The sequence below is a fragment of the Gobio gobio genome (genome assembly GCF_949357685.1).
Source record: "Gobio gobio genome assembly, chromosome: 10".
NCBI lineage: Eukaryota > Metazoa > Chordata > Actinopteri > Cypriniformes > Gobionidae > Gobio > Gobio gobio.
In genome coordinates, this window is record NC_137116.1 from 50,830,484 (window position 1) to 50,847,923 (window position 17,440).

At 39.4% G+C, this 17,440-nt stretch overlaps 1 protein-coding gene across 3 annotated transcripts in view; it reads left to right on the top strand.

Annotated features, from left to right (window-relative positions):
- The window catches only part of tasor2 (transcription activation suppressor family member 2), a 30,148-nt gene extending 15,489 nt beyond the window's left edge, over nt 1-14,659 (top strand). For all 3 annotated transcript variants that reach the window (XM_079827584.1, XM_079827586.1, XM_079827585.1), the window contains 7 exons: nt 6,634-7,036; nt 7,162-10,983; nt 12,289-12,411; nt 12,552-12,705; nt 12,802-12,907; nt 13,093-13,274; nt 14,275-14,659. In XM_079827584.1, the coding sequence (XP_079683710.1) occupies nt 6,634-7,036; nt 7,162-10,983; nt 12,289-12,411; nt 12,552-12,705; nt 12,802-12,907; nt 13,093-13,274; nt 14,275-14,372 (4,888 nt within the window). In that variant the 3' untranslated portion in view covers nt 14,373-14,659. The remainder of the gene's footprint in view (nt 1-6,633; nt 7,037-7,161; nt 10,984-12,288; nt 12,412-12,551; nt 12,706-12,801; nt 12,908-13,092; nt 13,275-14,274) is intronic.
- The last annotated feature ends 2,781 nt before the right edge of the window (nt 14,660-17,440 follow it).

The following is a 17,440-nucleotide window of genomic DNA, read 5'->3' on the forward strand; positions in this document are numbered from 1 at the left end:
CTGGAGAAATGCTGATGTCATCAGTTCTTTTCAATTATCATACAGTGACAGTGTGGGCTTTAGATCAATAATTAGATCAGTAATTTAGTTTAAATGGTTAATTTAGTTTATTAATTAGATTTATTTCGATGTTTAGTTGAAAAATGTAGTGTCCCCAACTGAGCAAGCCAAGCCAGAGACAACAGTGGCAAGGAAACCAAAACCCCATCAGTTGACCAGTTAAACCTTGGGAGAAACCAGGCTCAGTCGGGGTGCCAGTTCTCCTCTGGCCAATTAACAAACCGTATTATTATTATTAGGGGCCAAGCACCGAAGGTGCGGGGCACCTATTGTAATCGTTAGATTTCTTATTATTATTATTATTCCGCCGCAAGTCTATGGCAGCCCATAGAACCGATTGCGGGAAAGTTATGAAATTTGGCCCACAGATAGAAGACAGTCCCAGCATTAACCACACCAAATTTGGAATCTCTAAACCAATCCCTCTAGCGCCACCACCTGTCCAAAGTTTGACTCATATTTGTGCTAATAACTTTTGAACCATAAGGGCTAGAAACAAAATTCTTTTTTCCTCTGATTCCTTGGCTCAAGCCAATTCGAATTTTATTATTAATTTTCCCGCCATTTTTAATTAACCGAAAAACCTACTTTTGCAAACTCCTCCTAGGCCGTCGCTCCGATTTGCACGAAAATGTAACCAGATCATCTTCAGACTCTGCTGACAAAACCGCATTAGACTCGAGATGATTAGTCAAACTCTTATTGAAAAACACTCAAATTAAATCGACAAAGTGCCCACAAAAATGAAAGTCAGGCTCTATCTCCGCAACCCTTTAGCATATTCTAACCAAACTTGGTGTGTGTTATGCCAACCATGACCTGAGGCTGCCTGCAGCGTTTCGGCGCAGTGCCACCTAGGGGTCCAGAGATACAAAAATTTGATATTTTTGATTATAACTTAAGAACGCTTTAGCCAAATATCACAAAACTGGTCTCTTTAGAGTCGGGGCATCACGCCGAGTCATACCATACCCAATTTTCCCATATCAACCATTTTGGGCGTCGGCCATTTTGAATTTTGTCACAAAGTGCTATGTTTTACAAACACATTGGCGTATCGTTACGAAACTCGGTGTGTGTCTTCGTCACTAAGCCCTGAAAGTACTCAAAAAGTTTCAAGGCAGCGCCACCTTGTGGACAAAAGTTATAGTGAATTTTCCAATAATGCTAATAACTTTTGATTAAATTTGACTATTGTCATAAAAATGGTTTCAATATATTCCTTGGGTCATGCCAAGAACATAGATCCCAATTTTGCCATATTTGGCCAAACATTCTGTTCGCCATTTTGATTTCCTTCAGAAACCTACTTTTTCGAACTCCTATACTATTTGCCTGATTTTCACCAAAATCGAATCGTAACATCTTCAGACCATGACAGCAAAAAGTTATTAATTTCGTGTCAACAAACAAAACCGTTTTCATATACTGCAGCGACAAAGTTGAGCCATGATGCCAAAATGACTCTTGAGGCTGTATCTCTGCAATGCTTTGACATAATGACACCAAACTTTGCCTTTGTCATTGTCATCTCACTCTGACCACACCACATCAATTTCGTTACTGCGCCACCTATTGGTCAAAAGTGACAAACCATTAAATTATATTATTAGTGACTGTATATGTGATTTTTCAGCCATTTTTGCCTAAAATCATCTTAAAATGCCTTTAATTGCTCATTGTTGCAGTTGGTCTAACCCTCCAAGCCATGTTGGCATGTCTTGTCTTGTTCTTTGCGCTTGGCCCCGTTAATGGCTGCTCGCAGCTATATTTATTATTATTATTATTATTATTATTATTATTCTGGCAGCTTTACAGCTCAGGTCATAATAGATCGGAATATTCGAGTGACCGGGGGCACCATGCTGGAGACGGGTTTATTGAGGATGATGTTGATTAAATAATTATTAAAGTGCAATATTCGAACAATCGGAGTCAACACGCCGGAGACAGGTTTACGAGCACTGATTTGCCTATGATTTCAGGCATTTGTCGGCGATTTCCCAAAACCGGTCGGCGAGTCAAAATCGGGGCTAAAATCGGGCAGTCTGAACTAGGCATTAAACAGCTAAACACAGAAGGTGAAATGTGCGTGTGAGGGGTGTAACACAAAACTCACGGTTCGGTACATACGTCGGTTTTGAAGTCACAGTTCGGTACAGCAGGGGAGAGTGAACTAAATATAAAATAGCTTTTTTTTATTAAACAGTGGTTTACTGAACAAATTGTGTCTGTCCTAAGTAAACTAAATAGGGAGCCCTTACTTGCACATTACTATAATATAACAATAGAGCCCAAATTAGCCTACATTCAGTTGATATTTATATTTAGATATAATAATCAACTCTCAAATAACACATTGTATGCAAACATGTAAACTTCACATAAGGCAGTTTTTGCATAAAATTATGTTTTTATTCCAATTTGTTGTTGAAATATAATCATTTATACACCGTGGCTGTCATTTTCATGACAGGTTTATTTAAACATAGTGTGGGATATTCTGCGTGCCGTTGGATGGTTGGAACTCAACTGGCATAATTCTTCGGTTAGAACTGTAACTGCATAGCCTGGATGCTAGCCGAATTTAGCCCCGCCCACAACACTTTTACTCAGGCAGTTCGGTCTGGACTTGATCCATAGAGAAGTAATTATGCCCGACCAGAAACTGTTCGGACAAATGAAATTGTCAGGGTGGGCTTTAGGCGATGATGGACAGATGATAAACAGTAACGTAGTCATCAACGTCATCAAAGGCGCTTGGGTTGAGTTTGTTCTAATCCTAAACGGAGAACTTGTTCGTATATGCATTCACCTTTACTATTTCTCTCAGAAATGATGATGGTGTTGGTAAGTACTCTGTGTATCCTTAACTTCTTAACCCGCACCGGTTCGTGGGTTAACCGGTTCGTGGGTTAACCACCTTCCCGTTGACGGAAGTGGGGGGGTGTGTACTTTTATTTACTTTTGTTTTATACAAAATATTCAATCAACTATCACAAACTATGCATCATTTGAAAGCTAAAACACTCAAGATTCATGTTCTGAACTTGTTTTTGCAATAAATACACCAGAGAGGAAAGGGTTAAATGAAATGCTAAAGGACCGTCCATGTAAACATTAGCATAATATCAGCGTTACTCATCTTTCATCTCCTGTCGTTCAGATCAGATCGGACGAATCCAATAAACACCCACATACATCTCTGTGTAAGAGTCCATTCTTCAAAATGCATCCCACTTTTTAATCCAAAACAACGAAAAAATAGGGAAAAAACTAAAAATCCTCCGTTGTTTGCAAGAGAGTTTTGAGTTAGCGTGATCAATCATGTCCATTTTCAATGAAATATCGATTCTATTCCGTGTCTGGCAAACTCCCCCTGCTAGAATAGTCTCTCCCACGTGAAATGGATCAACCCTCATCTCTCTCCTTCAATCAGAGACTCTTCTGGGATGCATCATATAGAGGAAGTGCCTTACAGGCTTGGTGAGCTGTCAATCATTGCGCCCATGGTTTTCGTTGGATAAAGGCACTCGGTGCCCAGCCAATGCCTTTCCAACAAAGGTTTGATTGATGGACTTAGTAACCAATCAAAAGGCATTATCTTGCGCAGTTTGCGTAAGTAGGCTTTGGTGAATACTGTTTGCGCGCTGTCTGCGCGTTCTCCATGGCGCAACTGCAGTGGAACGCGCTGTCTCTCACTGACGCTTCCCATCAGCTAAATGAGTTTTTTACACTTTGTAATCTCTGTAAATAGTTGCTTTAGTTTTTCAGTAACTGTTTATCCATTATAATTAGTAGTATATTGCAGTTTATTGCAGATTTATTTGAATGAAAAACTACTCTTTACAATAGCAAATGTTCTGAAATAAATGGCCTTTTTGAAATGACGCCTAGACTTTTCTTGACATAAAAGCTCACAGAAGCTACATTACTGAGAGAATCATCCTCATATTTGAATCATGACATGATTAGACATTCAGTTTTATATTTAAGTTATTTTCAGGCTCTTAACATTAAATTATAATATTTTTTTCCCTAAGTGAAAACAAAAAACAAAAAACGTGAGTCACTTACATGTATATTTACATGTATATTACTCTGTTCCCATATTACTTTGAGTTATTATGACTCTTGGGTAGCAATATTTCAAGTGTCTAGTTTAAAATAAGACCAGGTTTATGAATATAGACCATAGGGTTTAAGAGCTGCAGACATTTTCATTTGGGTATATCGTTTTCAAAGAATTCCTAAAAAATGGGGCGCTTGTTAAGAGGTTAAATTCTTTTTTTACAACACCGGCAAAGATCGTTTACACTCATCTTTTTCTTCTAACGTTAGGCTACTTATTCCAGCGTGCGTGCAGGTACAGGGTTGCCAAGTTTTTACAACAAAACCCGCCCAATTGCTAACGTTCCTCAAAACTAGCCAAAAACAAGCCCAATAGCTTTCCAGGGGGGGTTCTCCGGGAAAAAAGCATTTGGGGGGTAAAATATGTTATTTTGGCAGGGCTGGCAGCTAAAATTCGCATTCCTGGGTCTGTATATCACATAATTGGGGTCGCTTCAACCCGCGGACATGGCAACACAGTGCAGTTGAGTTCTGTTGACATTTGACAACTAACGTTATGCGTCGCTCCGTTGCTCTGATTGGTTGTAGGTCTATCCAGTTGAGGTCTTTCCTGGTTCGGTTGAAACACGCCCCATAATCACAGCCCAACGGAGCAGTATCAGACTCATATTCTGACTAGAATTGAGTATGACGACGTCAGGCTAGTAACTGCAGCTACTCCAGAGAGAACTTTGCTGATCTCAATGTTTATTACGCCATCCAATTGCTAGGCATAAACAGGTTTGCGTAGATATGCACATAAATGTGGTTTCTGTGAGAGAACAAAATAAGGATGATGAATATACATGATATGATATGACAGAAGATACACAGATAAGAACTGTTCCCAGGGCTGCGAGAACAAAATTGCGTCATTTTGTTCTCGCAGCTCGTTCTTGACACATCATCTGAGCAGAACTTTTTTCTTGTGGGTGTCCGAGAACTATTGTGCGATTGGTCAGAAATTTAAATGTGTGCTGCAGTGGGCGGGGCCTCTGAGGGCTCCCTAGAACTTTGGCACCTGCTTTTCTCATGAAGTATGGAATGTCCTGGCCAGAACAAACTTTGTTCTTGTTCTTGCCACCTCGAGAAAATGAACAAATGTCTTTGTTCTTGCGGAGTATGCACCAAGCTTTAGCACTTCTGTGCGCTCTTTATAACAATTGTTAACATGCCGATTAGATATTGAATCCATATTTTCATCAACATACATGACCAGAAACCTCTTTTTATCAGCAAATAAACCTCTTTGATAACCAATATCCAGATGATTCTTCAAATTGTATATATATTATTGACACAATTATACTTCTGAGGTAAAATCAACTGAATTACGTTATGACATAGCAATACCACACAAGGAAAAACAGACTTTTAAGGAATAAACAAAGCCAGGAAAACTCTCTATAACTCTTCTACTGGAAGCTGCTGAAATGATGAAATGACGCTGCACATGCACCAGACAAGTCTGAACAAGATCGACTCGCGCATGTGTGAGGCAGGGAATTTTTGTACACAGCCTACATTAAATAATCAAAACATTACTAACAGGTTAAGTAGAATATAATGAATATATAGGCTATTATAGTGCATATATTTAGCGAAAGAGTTAATTTCTCTAGTGAACTAACCAGCTGTGGACACTGAATGACTTGCCTGAGGTATATGTAATGCTACATGACGTTGTTTACAAGCTGTTTTATTGACATCTTTCCACCGTTGAAACACTGATAGAACCATTACACAACATATGATACGTTTCGGTAAGTGTATCCTCAACATACCTTCATATGTTGATTCATGTTTATTCTTCGACTAGGAAGAGATTATCGTGTTCACTCGCGTGCTGTGCTGCTGCAACTATACAGGGATCTCTCACGCCACATTAGAGAGCGTCAAAACGGCATATCGTTTGAATTTCGTGATAAAATGGACAGAATACTTAACATGTTTGTGTGGGAACTCGGATTGAAGATGTGTGTGTAAAACAAGCCTTCTGTTAACTGTTAAAGATTGCATTTGGTACCGTTCGGTACACACGTGCACGTGCCAGAAGTCCTGTGCCGAAACGGTTCGGTACGAATACGTGTACCATTACACCCCTAGCGTGTGACACACTAGAACAGACCTCTTTGGTTCTCGTGCACATTTGAGCTTCTTTACCTTTCAATAGCAGTTGGCAAACCAACTTAAAAGTGCATACCACCACCTACTGCACGACAGCTGATGTAAAATAAAGGAACGGGCTTTGGATAGCTGATATGGATCGGTTTTTAAAAAAATACTTTAATTGGCACCGATACTAATCCTTGCCACACTTAAAATATGCTGAAGAAATTTTTGTGGTCATAATTTGAGTTTAAAAACAGTTTTTTTTTGTGGTTATTATTTGAGTCATCTTAATTCATAGGCATTCCAAAAAGGCTCTGTTAACCATTTTCTTTTCTTTCCTAATATTGACAGGAAATGGAACTTCAACATTGAAGACACCTACGAGGATGTCCATCTCATTTTTCACATGTGGATTGGTCTTTTCTATAGTAAACACACCTCCAGATTATTTCACCTTGAAAATAGTACTGCACTTCCAAAGGGGAACGATGTTGAAAAGGTTCATCTGGACATTAACGCCATTCAAAATGCTGTGACAATGCTCAATGTTGAGTTGACCTCGAAAGAGGACTCGCCCAGGCCTGTGCAGCTTTCATCAGAGGTTTTGGATCTTTCTGTGAAAAACGAGCCTGTGAGTCTCTGTTCGGTCTCAAATCAAAGCAGAAAAAAATACACTGCATCACATGAAACAGGACCAAGCCATTCACCTTCTGGGACAAGTCTCTCCCCCAAATCAAAAGTTACAGCATCGATGGTAATGTATATTGTGTCAATAATTCTTTTGGGCATTCTCTGTAATATTCTCAGAAATATTTTACATTTTTGCTTCTTGTACAGTCCGTGTGATTGTGCAACTTTAATATTTATTTCATTTCTCAGTTGCAGAATTATAGATCTCCTGAGGACATACCAGTGGAAAATTCAGTGCCTGACAGTCACAATGACACTGATGACGAAACTGACATGACCACTGACTGCTCATATTCTCAGCTCTTGGAAGGAAATAGTGCATACAGCCTGTTGTGTGAGCAAGCATCAAATATGAGAATAGGTATTCGGATACGATTGCCAAAGGTCAGAAATGTTACAAATACTGAAGCATCGACAAGAGTGACCACTATTGACCTGAAAAAAATTGGTGTGTTCCATCAAGTACTTAATCCCATAAAACCGTCAGCATTCTCCAAACCACATCGTCTGATTTTGGGTAGGAAAAGTTTTGATTTGAGTTTAAAGAAGGAAACTGGGCTTGTAGCACATAGAGTGCTGCAAAAGGAGACTGTTTCTGACAGTGCAGAAAGTAAAGCGATTTCTGAAACAAATCGAAACAAAAATGGGCGCCAAGCAACTGTGCTTGCTGGAAATGTTGGCGATACCTCTGAATTTAAAACTGGACACGGAGCATCCATTTCAGTACATGCAAAAAGTGTATCTGTAGAAGTCTCAGATGAAGATAGCCAAGATGGATGTCTTACAATTATGGAAGATGGAGATGATGAGGAAAACATGACTTCTGAATCACCTACCAAAGATCAGATTAGTATTACTGAGCATGATTGCTCTGCTCGTGCAAAGGAAGATCTTAAACCTTTACAAGGTCTCAAAGGTCACGCAAACATAGATGTTCCAAGAGATGCTTCGCCACATGAGGCTAGTGTTGAAGAGCATAAGACTTCTAATGCAAAAAAAGAACCTCAACCTTTACTAGATGACACAAATCTAGTTGACCATGTTGATGAGCTAAGCGATATTTCATCAGATGAGACAAGAGCTGAAGAGCACAATGAGACTCACAATGAGACTAATGCAAAGGAAGATTTTAAGCCTGTGCCTGAACTGAAAGATCACTCAAAAATGGTTGATGAGCTGAGAGATGCAACATCAGCTGAGACTAGTGTTGAAGAGCGCAATGAGACTCCTAATGCAAAAAAAGAACTGAAATCTTTACTAGATGATACAAATCTAGTTGACCAGTTTGATAAGCTGAGTGATGTTTCATCAGATGAGACGAGAGTTGTAAAGTATAAGACTTCTAATGCAAAAGAAGATCTTAACCCTGCGCATGACCTGAAAGATCACACACGTATGGTTGGTGACCTGAGAGATGCTACATCAGATGACACTAAAGTTGAAGAGTATAATGAGATTTCTAGTACAAAAGATGCTGCATCATCCCATGTGATTGAAGGGAATGACACTAAAGAACCTGTGGAAGAAAAAGATGAAGGTTTTACAGGCGAGGAAATTATTCAAGAAGGTAAGAGTAAGTCAAAGGAATGGGATAACCAGGATGACAGTGATACTGAACGTGAGACGTCCACAGCAATGGTAGAACATCAAGAGGAGTTTACTTTGAGTCAAATGGATGACATACACAGTGTTGATATGGAATTCAGTGATGAGGATGCCATCATCGATGATGATGATGATGATGATGATGACGATGACGTGAAGATACAAAAGAGTGAAACACGACCTCAGACACCAGAGGAGACATGCCTTGAAGAATTCAGCACTGATTTATGCACAGGTGAGGATCAGCCCATGTCTGCCCAAGAGAAACACACCCCAGCTTCTAATATTGATACTTCTGACATAATGCAAGATGAAATTGAATCCAAGACCCTTCAGCAGAGTTTAGTGGTCCAGCAAGAAGCTCTTGAAGTATGTCAGAATGAGTTAAAACCAACAAGTACTGTTGAACCCACCACATTAGATATTTGTCATTCAGAAAACGATGATGCAAGAGATTCAGGCCAACAGGATACATCTAAAGTCAGTGGTGAGGTTGACAAGGAGGAGACACAAAGTCAAGGCTCTTGTGAAGATAAAGTCATCAAAACATACCAAGAATGCCTGTCCGCGAAAATTTGTCCTCCGCCCCCCAATAGCCGGACTGAATCTTGTAATGAAATGGTTGCTCCTCAAGCTTTTACAGTTGACAAACCCTTAGAAGTGGAGGTAAACAGCATGTGCTCTACTCCTACACAAGATGAAGTGGCATGTTTTCTAGAAGTAAACAAAGAATTCAGGGAAGAGGATTTAAATAGGGACCTTTACTTTCCTGACAACACTGTTGACATGTTGCCACCTAAAAGTCCTGCAAGTTCTCACACCCATGTTTCTACCACAAAGCCATTCTCTGACTTTATAGGAGATTATGATGAAACCCACGATGATGAACCTAGGTGTAAGAGGATTAAATACTCTGGGACAATGGATTTCAAAGATAAATCTGCATCAGCTACTAAGCGTTCGCCCAGTGAGGACCCTTTCCAGTTAAGAAACAATCTCTGTCCCACCTTCGAACAAAAAGATGACAAGACCTGTAACTTCATAGAGGGTGCACCTCAAAATGATTTGGAATTATTTTACAGAGACGAAGATGTAGACGATTTTCATGGATACTACCAGGGATCTGATGAACGTTTACCGTGGCCTGATTATCAAACAGAGGAACCAGTTGATCACCAATTGTATCCACATGAAAACGAATTTAGTGGTGACAATGATCAACCCATTTGTTCTAAGTACATTACATCTGAACGTGAGTATTCCTACAGGCACAAAATTCGTGCAAAGAAAGAGATGGATAACTATAGTTGGGTAGAAAATAAATATAAATCTGACCCTCTGTCGGTTACTTACACTGCTGAACATACCAGGGCAAGTACAAAAAAGAAGTCTAGAAATAGCAAATTCACAGTTTTCCACCAAAATTCTGAGTGGGATGACGAAGACTCTTTCAACGGTATTGTAGACTACAGTATCCAAAAAACGGCATGCTTTGAAACTAATCAAACAAAGCTGACTAGGGCGGTCACGGTTAGTTCCCTTCCACATGTTAAGACAAGCACGCAGCAATTTGACTGGCGCAGGTATTTCAGAAGGGAGGAAGCTTCCAGTCAGCTATTAGATGCGAGTGAGAGGGATAGCAAATTCGACATTCCGCCCGCATCTATTGTCACAATTTTGGACAGGAAAGGAAACCGTGTAACATTCAGTAACTCTTCCACTATGAAACCATCTTTCATTGGACTTGAAAACTCTTTTAATAGCTGGCAAGAACAACAAAGTAAAACTGATGTGACCCGGTCTGCAGTTGATCTCGAGTACCTTATCTTCTCTAAGAAAATGAGTCAGGTTCTCAAAGAAAATAAGAGCTCATCCAGCGCCACATCACACTGTTTGCCAAACCCTGACCAGTCTACGTGTCCCATGACTGTTCAGTTTTCAAATCTCAGTGAAATGGAGAACGCTGCTGAACTTAGTAAAGCACAGCAATCGCTTACTGATTTTAAAATTAAAGTGGACATGTCTGAGAGAAGAGGGATGAGGGAGCCTGTAAGAAACCACAAACCAAATCTTCAAAGACTTTTCTTTGAGAAGGGCAATGAGGTTGAGTTCGCCGGGATCTCAGAAATAACAAAGCAATGCGCTGTTACATACAAGTCCATGATGAAAGATGTCTGCAGTAGGAAGACTCCCTCTCGTCCAATTGAGGCGAGTGGAAAGGGCGTCAAGAGGAAGTACAGTCGAGAGAGCGTTGGCCAACGTCCTGGATTCTGTGGACGTGTCAATAAGAAGACTTTCAACAATCCTCATGACAATCTGAAGTCCTCTGTGTGGCAAGCATCCAATACTAAGTACAGGTTCTTTATCCTTGTCACATCAACAGATGCCTTCTTTAAAGAAACCAAGGTAAGAAAAGTTATGCATGAAGACTTATGCCTGGTTCAGACTACACGATTTTAGCCCGAATTTGGCACGATCCGTTTGACGTATGGTGTCGTAGGGATTCGTAAACGACAATGGACGTCGGGACGCAAGAATTGATCCTATCATCTCGTATAGTGTGTCATAGTATACCACAACCGAATCCGCGTCTGCGATAGTTCACGACGTCACAGCAGAAAGACTAGCATGTTGAATTTTTTTTCGTGGTCCCCACGACGGGTTCCGTCACATGGGTGACGCTGACCAATCGAAGCACAGACGCTTTTCGTACACAGCTTTCAAACATGGCGAAACGCAAGACAGATGATGGTGCGGCTAGGTGGAGTTATGAAATGGAGGAAAGGTTCGTGGAGATGTGGCAACAGTACTCTTGCCTGTACGATGTTTCATCGAGGGACTACCACGACAGATTACAAAAAGAAAAATGCTGGCGTACGAAAGCGGAAGCCCTTCAGCAACCCAGTGAGTACTTGAATTGGCTGTACCTTTTAAGCTAGCAAATCAGAGAAAATTGTGTGTGTGTGAGAGAGAGATAGAGATTTTGTTAGTGAGTGAGTGAGTGAGTGAGTGTGTTTTGTGTGCGCGTGAGTGAGTGAGGGTGTGTGTGTGTGTGTGTGTGTGTGTGTGTGTGTGAGAGAGAGCGAGTGAGTGCGGGTGTTTGTGTGTGTGTGTGTGTGTGTGTGTGTGTGAGATTGAGTGAGGGAGGGTGTGTGTGTGTGAGAGAGTGAGTTACTGTGTGAATGAGGGTGTGTGTGTGAGAGCGAGGGTGTGTGTGTGTGAGAGAGAGCTTTCACTACTGGCTAATAACAAAATATTTAATATAAAAAGAACTATATTTTACCTTCTCCAAGTTCTCCTTGGAGGATTGACAGCCCATACTGCCCTCTTCGAGCAAGCCAGGAACGTGTCCATGGTCGGGTTTTCTTTCTTTTTTTTGCGCTTTTCTAAACACAAGACAGCCAGTACAAAACACGCCGCTTCAGACATTGTTTACGCTCTTGTTTGTTTCCGGAAGTCAGTCGCTAGTTTCGCCTTCTCGATGACATCACACGCGTCATTAAAGATTAAAAGCGATGATTGGTCGCGAAGCAACATGTAGTCTGACATGTTTCTTGTTCAGGACATGACAAGATTTTAGGAGTCAAAATCGTGTAATCTGACACAGTGACTATCGTAGCAGACAAAAAAAAATTGTGTAGTCTGAACCAGGCATTATAAAGTGGTCCAAAAGAGTGAGGAAAGATTTTCATGGCCATTTCTGATTTGTAGCACCTGTTGGAGATTGAGGGCCACATACCGGTTGAGCCAGATGAGTTTGACCTCAATGGCAATGGTCAGTCCCCTCTTCTCATTATACTGAGGAATGAGGACATTGCAGAGCACATATGTGAGGTAAGTGAATGAGTGGCCTCGCTCCATTCCCGCCCTGTTTGCACACTGTTTTTGTGTTTGGGTGATTGTTTTGTTTCTCTGCGAACGTTCTTGTTTTATTGAGGTCGCCTTCAAAATGCCTGTTTTTCCCATTCAACCAGGTGCCTTATTTGCTGGAATTGAAGAAGTCGCCCAACGTCCTGTTTGCTGGCATCGACCGACCCGACGACATGGTGAACCTAGCTCACCAAGAGCTTTTTGCAAAAGGAGGCTTTATAGTGTGTGATGAATTGGCTCTTGACACACTTACTCTAGGTACTGATCAAGTTGCTACATGATGCATTTTGTTTTACTGAAGTTGGACTGATACATTGACGTTTTCATTGCACTTATATTTTTCAAATTTATAAGATGACATGAAGAAAGTTGTGGGGATTCTGGAGGAGTTAGACAAGCACGGGAAATGGAAATGGTTTCTGCACTATAGAGACAGTCGCAGGCTTCGGGAAAGTGCAAGGTAAGATCACAGCTGTGACTGCTTCTAGTTTCGCCTTGATACCTTTCTTCCTCTTAACACTGCCTGATAAAGCAGCATTTTAATGCTTTTTGTTTAAACAGTAGATTCTTTTGTATTTGGGCACTCTCCTCTGACATATGAGAGGTAAGTCTTACATATAATCTTACATATAATCTGCTCGACAGGTCCAGTCCTGAGGGAAGTAAGAAGCAGCAGTTTATCGATTGCTGTCAGAAAGCTGGCAAAGTTGAGGTCCTGCCCTATCACGAATGTGATGTCTTATCACGGGACCGACCGGATTACCTCTTCTGTTTGACTCGTCTCCAGATCCAAAACGCCTCTGTACGGTTTCCTGTGTTTATTACAGGTGAGAGTTTTATTTTTTTGTACATGCCTATGCCTTAGGGCCAGTTCACTTCAGCTGAAGTACACCAGCCTATTGAACGGAATAATTAAATTAAATCACCACAACCCCATATAAATGTTCTGTAAAACATTAAATTATTTACATTTATAAAATATATTCATATTGCCTCAGCACCCTAAAAACTTTGCATGTTGAGTATATGATTGATCTGATATGTTTGTGCTTCATACAGTTTTGGTATTTTTTCCCCATAATCATCTTCAAATCCAACTAATCTGGTATAGATGGCTGTAATTTTAATTGCACTGCACAATTACCAACTTGTACAGTTAACCTGCTTTCTCCTTTCCTCTATGCCCTGTGGTTACACCTTATGTGTGGAAAGAACTAGTGAAAACTTGTTTCCTGTTATTTTAACAGTTTTATTTCTCTTTCTTGGTTCCTGGTTCCCTTCTTGCTTTGTCGCCGATAGCCCAATCACAGACTTGATCTTTAGCTTTTTTTTTTTGGTCTGAAAGTTTCAAAAGTCACATTTTAAAATGGGAGATTAGACAACCCTGAAATTATACTTTAAGGGGAGATTTGTTGCTTTAATCACTAAACCAGTGATTTAAAGCAATGAGTATAATAATCATATTCAAAATGTTAATAAATTCAGTTGGGAAATATTGGGAAAATAGCGTTATTGTTTCACAAGTTTAATTTCCTATACTTTCTCTGCCCTGCCATATTAAATATGACTGTTGACTCATCCTGCACCTGATGTCTACTTCACTCTAATTTCACCATTTATTTTCCACTTACTAGTCATAGAGATAAAGGTAATAATAATCCTTCACTTTAGTCAGCGGCAGACCTGGTCAATGAATTCTTCAAAATTAAATAAAAAATGAATTTTCATTTCTGCATATTGTACTTTAGTTTTTTCTGTGAACAATGCATACTATTACCAGATTTAGAGAATATAATAATTTTTAACTTTTGTTCTTTTGCGTTGCAGACACGCCTACTGAATCTTTTGGAACAAATGGGATTTTAACCATGAACATTTACACGTTCTCACGGATTCTTTCAAACGAAACTTGTTCTGTGTCATAAATGTGTGTTTGTTTGTTTTTTTATGTTTTTTTTTTTTTGTCTTACCATTGGTAAGTACACCTTTGTTCATAATTAATTTATTGTTTATCGTAAATGTTAAAGCATATATCTTTGCTACACCTATGTAATTGCTTACAATTTATAAGCTTTCCAGGGAGAGCTTTACCGTTTATAATACAGTTAAAATGTATAAATGTAGTTCATGAAAATGTTTTAGTATGTTTTAACCTGAATTTGTTTTTTATCTATGAAATTGACTGAAACTCTAATAAATGAACTGATTTAGTATGGTTGTTCATTATTCAGCTTTGTGTATTTAAAAGTATAATCTATTGCGGGTGTTAAGATGTTGGCCTATCTGGGTATCTCTGTCTATTAAGTGTGTGAGTTTAGTAAATTCAAGATATGTTTATTTGTATAGAGTTTTTCATAATACATATATGCAATACATTAAAACGAGGAACACATTTTAAATATTATATTTGTTTAGCTACTAGCAGATATTCTTCTGTATGCCTTATAGACTAATGTCTCGGCTCGTATTTTGTCTCAAATTTGTTGTATTTATCAATGATTATAGGTTGTGGTAATTTCATTTTGTTCATTTGTTGGTCTGGTACAGTTGCTCTCCTTTGTAAGTCTAAACTAATTCCAAACTTGATGTAGTTTTAAAAAAAGGTAAGGAATCACCTGAGGGGAAAGGAGTGAAGGTAAGTTATGAAATCGTCTCCATCAAAGGGTTCATTTTTCAGTTTCAATGCATGAATATTAATATGCAGAGGGAGACCAGGGAATGTTGTAACACACTCAGGTTAACAAGTCAGAAAAGAGCTATGGTGATGTCATCAATATCATACACTCCCATCACCTTTTTGAGCTCATAGGACAAGTGGCATTTAAGTCGCGTGCTGTTAAGGCTAAGTCGCGTGGGGTTTTTTGTTGCGCATCAAGGGATTTATGTGGTAAGTGTTTTCATCGTATGCGCATGTTTTCTTAGCAGATAAAAACATTATCCTCAGTTGAACGCATACATTTTTTGTGCACATTTTTAGAATTTATGCTCATCTGGGCGCAGACCTTGCGACGATCTGAGTGATTATTATTATTATGATTAGGGGACATGCCCCTATTTAAAACTATTCTTCTTCTTCCCGAATGGGAGTCTATGGCAGCCCTATCAACAGAACATAGAAAAATTATGAAAATTGGTACACTTTTAGTGATGGTAATGAAAGGTATTCTGTCTAATTTTGGAGTCTCTGCGACCAACTCTATAGCACCACCACCAGTTCAAAAATTCACTTTTCTAAAGGTTATAACTTGAACCCTTTGTTCTAGATTCCTCTCATCATGCTGATCACATTCAACATCTTACATTTAAAGGGTTAGTTATCCCAAAAATGTCATTTCTGACAGTTTCAACACCATAAGACCTTCATTCATCTTCGGATCAAAAATGAAGATATTTTTGATGAAAAAGGAGCTCTCTGACTTTCAAGGTCCAGAAAGGTAGTAAAAACATTGTTAAAATAGTCCATGTTCAACTTTAATTTTATGAAGTGACGAGAATACTTTTTGTGCACAAAAATAACGACTTTATTCAACAATTTCTTCACGTCTGTGTCAGTCTCCTACGCAGTTTAAGTTGGTCAGCGGCACACGCATCCGTCGTGGTGCTCACGTGAACATCTTCAGCCAATGGTAAGCCGGCGTTCTGGCATAGCTCTGACGTAACTCAGAAGTGCTGGACTGTATTTACTACGCCAACAGCGGAGGAGACTGACAGACGTGAAGAAATTGCTGTATTTTTTTTGTTTTTGCGCACAAAAAGTATTCTCGACGCTTCATAAAATTACATTTGAACCAATGGAGTCATATGGGCTATTTTATTGATGCCTTTCCTACCTTTCTGGGCCTTGAAAGTGTTTATTACATTGCTGTCTATGGAGGGGTCAGAGCTCTCCAAAGACGAACGGAGGTCTTACGGGTTTGGAACGACATGAGGGTGAGGAATTAATGACAGAATTTTAATTTTGGGGTGAAGCAACCTTTTAAGACCCCACACATTACAGTAGTGGCCATTTTGATTTTTTAGCTACTCCTTCAAAATTTGTCTGATCAGATGATCTTTGGACAAAGCCACACAGAAATGACTGAACAGATTGTTCAAAAACTTTGTTCAAATGTATGTTGTCGCAAACCTTACGAGGTCAACCCAAAATTGGTTCAGAAGCTGTATCTCGGCCAAATTTTGATCAATTGAAACAAAAATTGGTACACTTGATCGAAACCACGATCTGAGGGTCCATGCCAAATTTGGGTACCGCGTCAGCTACATATCATGAGATTGAAGAATGGCTATTTTTGCCAATAACTTTTGAACAGTTTGTCGAATAATAGATACAAATTTTGCTCGCCTTCATGGTTTAAAATGGAAATATTTCCAATATTGTGACCTTTTTCTTTATCAACAATTGCTCACAAAATGATGGACAGCAATTCACATTTTGTGTGCGTCATATCCTGTGATGATAAAATCAGTAAATGGTTAAATAAATGAGTAAATGAACAAGTAAATTATTTATTGCAAAATTGGATGGCAACATGACTGACTGTGACAGGAATACAGTACACACATGAACACTCACGCAAACTTTGAGTTTTTTGTTGCTTTTAAATGGTTCACTCTAATTAAGTGATTTATTCTTTGTTCGTCCAAAAAAGTTCTTGCATGCATTAGATTGTGTGGATCTTATTTCAGCAAATCCCCTCTCATTGTTGCATGATCTATCCCTCGCTATAGTGTTACAACTCACCCCAGTATTGGGAACTCTTTGCATTTGACATTAACTGCCATAACCTGTGATTGTCTAGTACACATCCAAGTGAGTTTTATTTGTAGTAGACAAGTGTGCCGTGTATCAACGTTTGAGAGATCTAGCACACACAACCACTGAGTTACTGGTGCTCAAACAAAAAGTGGTACCGTCCCAGTCTACCCTAAACAAAATGTAATGTGATTAAGGAAAATGTACCGTTGATTTATTTAAATCATTATTTTGGCCTGG